General features: G+C 41.0%; 1 protein-coding gene across 2 annotated transcripts in view; it reads right to left on the bottom strand.

Moving 5' to 3' along the window:
• The window catches only part of LOC116686789 (anoctamin-9), a 142,390-nt gene that overhangs the window by 80,490 nt on the left and 60,855 nt on the right, over positions 1 to 1,045 (bottom strand). For both annotated transcript variants that reach the window (XM_032511841.1, XM_032511839.1), the window contains exons 22-23: positions 778 to 871; positions 576 to 688 (exon numbers count right to left, since the gene is read on the bottom strand). In XM_032511841.1, coding sequence (XP_032367732.1) covers positions 576 to 688; positions 778 to 871 — 207 coding nt within the window. The remainder of the gene's footprint in view (positions 1 to 575; positions 689 to 777; positions 872 to 1,045) is intronic.

A 1,045-nucleotide genomic window follows, 5' to 3' on the forward strand; every position in this document is an offset into this window, starting at 1 on the left:
GAGAATCTGTGGAAAGAACTGAAAACTGCTGTTCACAAACGCTCTCCATCACACCTCACTGAGCTCGAGCTGTTTTGCAAGGAAGAATGGGCAAGAATTTCAGTCTCTCGACTGATAGAGATACCCCAAGCAACTTGCAGCTGTAATCGCAGCAAAAGGTGGCTCTACAAAGTATTAACGCGAGGGGGCCCAATAATTTTGCACGCACCACTTTTCAGTTTTTTATTTGCTAAAAAAGTTTAAAATATCCAATAGATTTTGTTCCACTTCACAATTGTGTCCCACTTGTTGGTGATTCTTCACAAAAAATTAAAATTTTATATCTTTATGTTTGAAGCCTGAAATATGTCAAAAGGTTGAAAAGTTCAAGGGGGCCGAATACTTTTGCAAGGCACTGTATGTATCCTTCCAATCAAATCAAAATTTCTATTTTTTCAAATTAGTTGAGCTGCTCTACTTTTTCCACAAAACCCGGGCAACTGTAGAAGCACTACCTCTGGTTGGTAATTACTGGCCTGCAGTTTCTGCCAGTTGCGGATAATGTTTTATCTCTTGACCTTGGTCTTGTGACTTACCGTATCTCCTCTTTTAGTCGAGCCAGTTTGTCGTGCAGCCGATCATTCTTCACCTGAGTGGGATTGTCGGGGACGAACCAGGCAGCTATGAACTTACACACAACCACAACATGCTGCAGAAAAACACATAAGAAATACACAAACGTTTTACCAATGGGTTCAGTTCAAATAGACAACACTGTCTAACTGAAAGAGTACAAACCTCAAACAAAATGACGAAGGCAAAGCGCACAGCTAAAACCAACCAGAACTGAGAAGTCAAAGCGTAGTCCTCGTCACTCCTGTAGTCTCGGTAGCTGCAAGCACACACATAAACTCAAACACACAGTGTGTCCTGGTTATCAGATACGTGACTGTAACTAATTATTCTGTTTGGAAGGAGTACAGTACAGTCAGTGTTTCCCACAGATTATTAAGCAATTTGTCATAATGCAATCATCTGCATAAAGCTTAGTGGTTGTGTCAGCAAG

This window comes from Etheostoma spectabile, unplaced genomic scaffold (assembly GCF_008692095.1).
Source record: "Etheostoma spectabile isolate EspeVRDwgs_2016 unplaced genomic scaffold, UIUC_Espe_1.0 scaffold48, whole genome shotgun sequence".
NCBI lineage: Eukaryota > Metazoa > Chordata > Actinopteri > Perciformes > Percidae > Etheostoma > Etheostoma spectabile.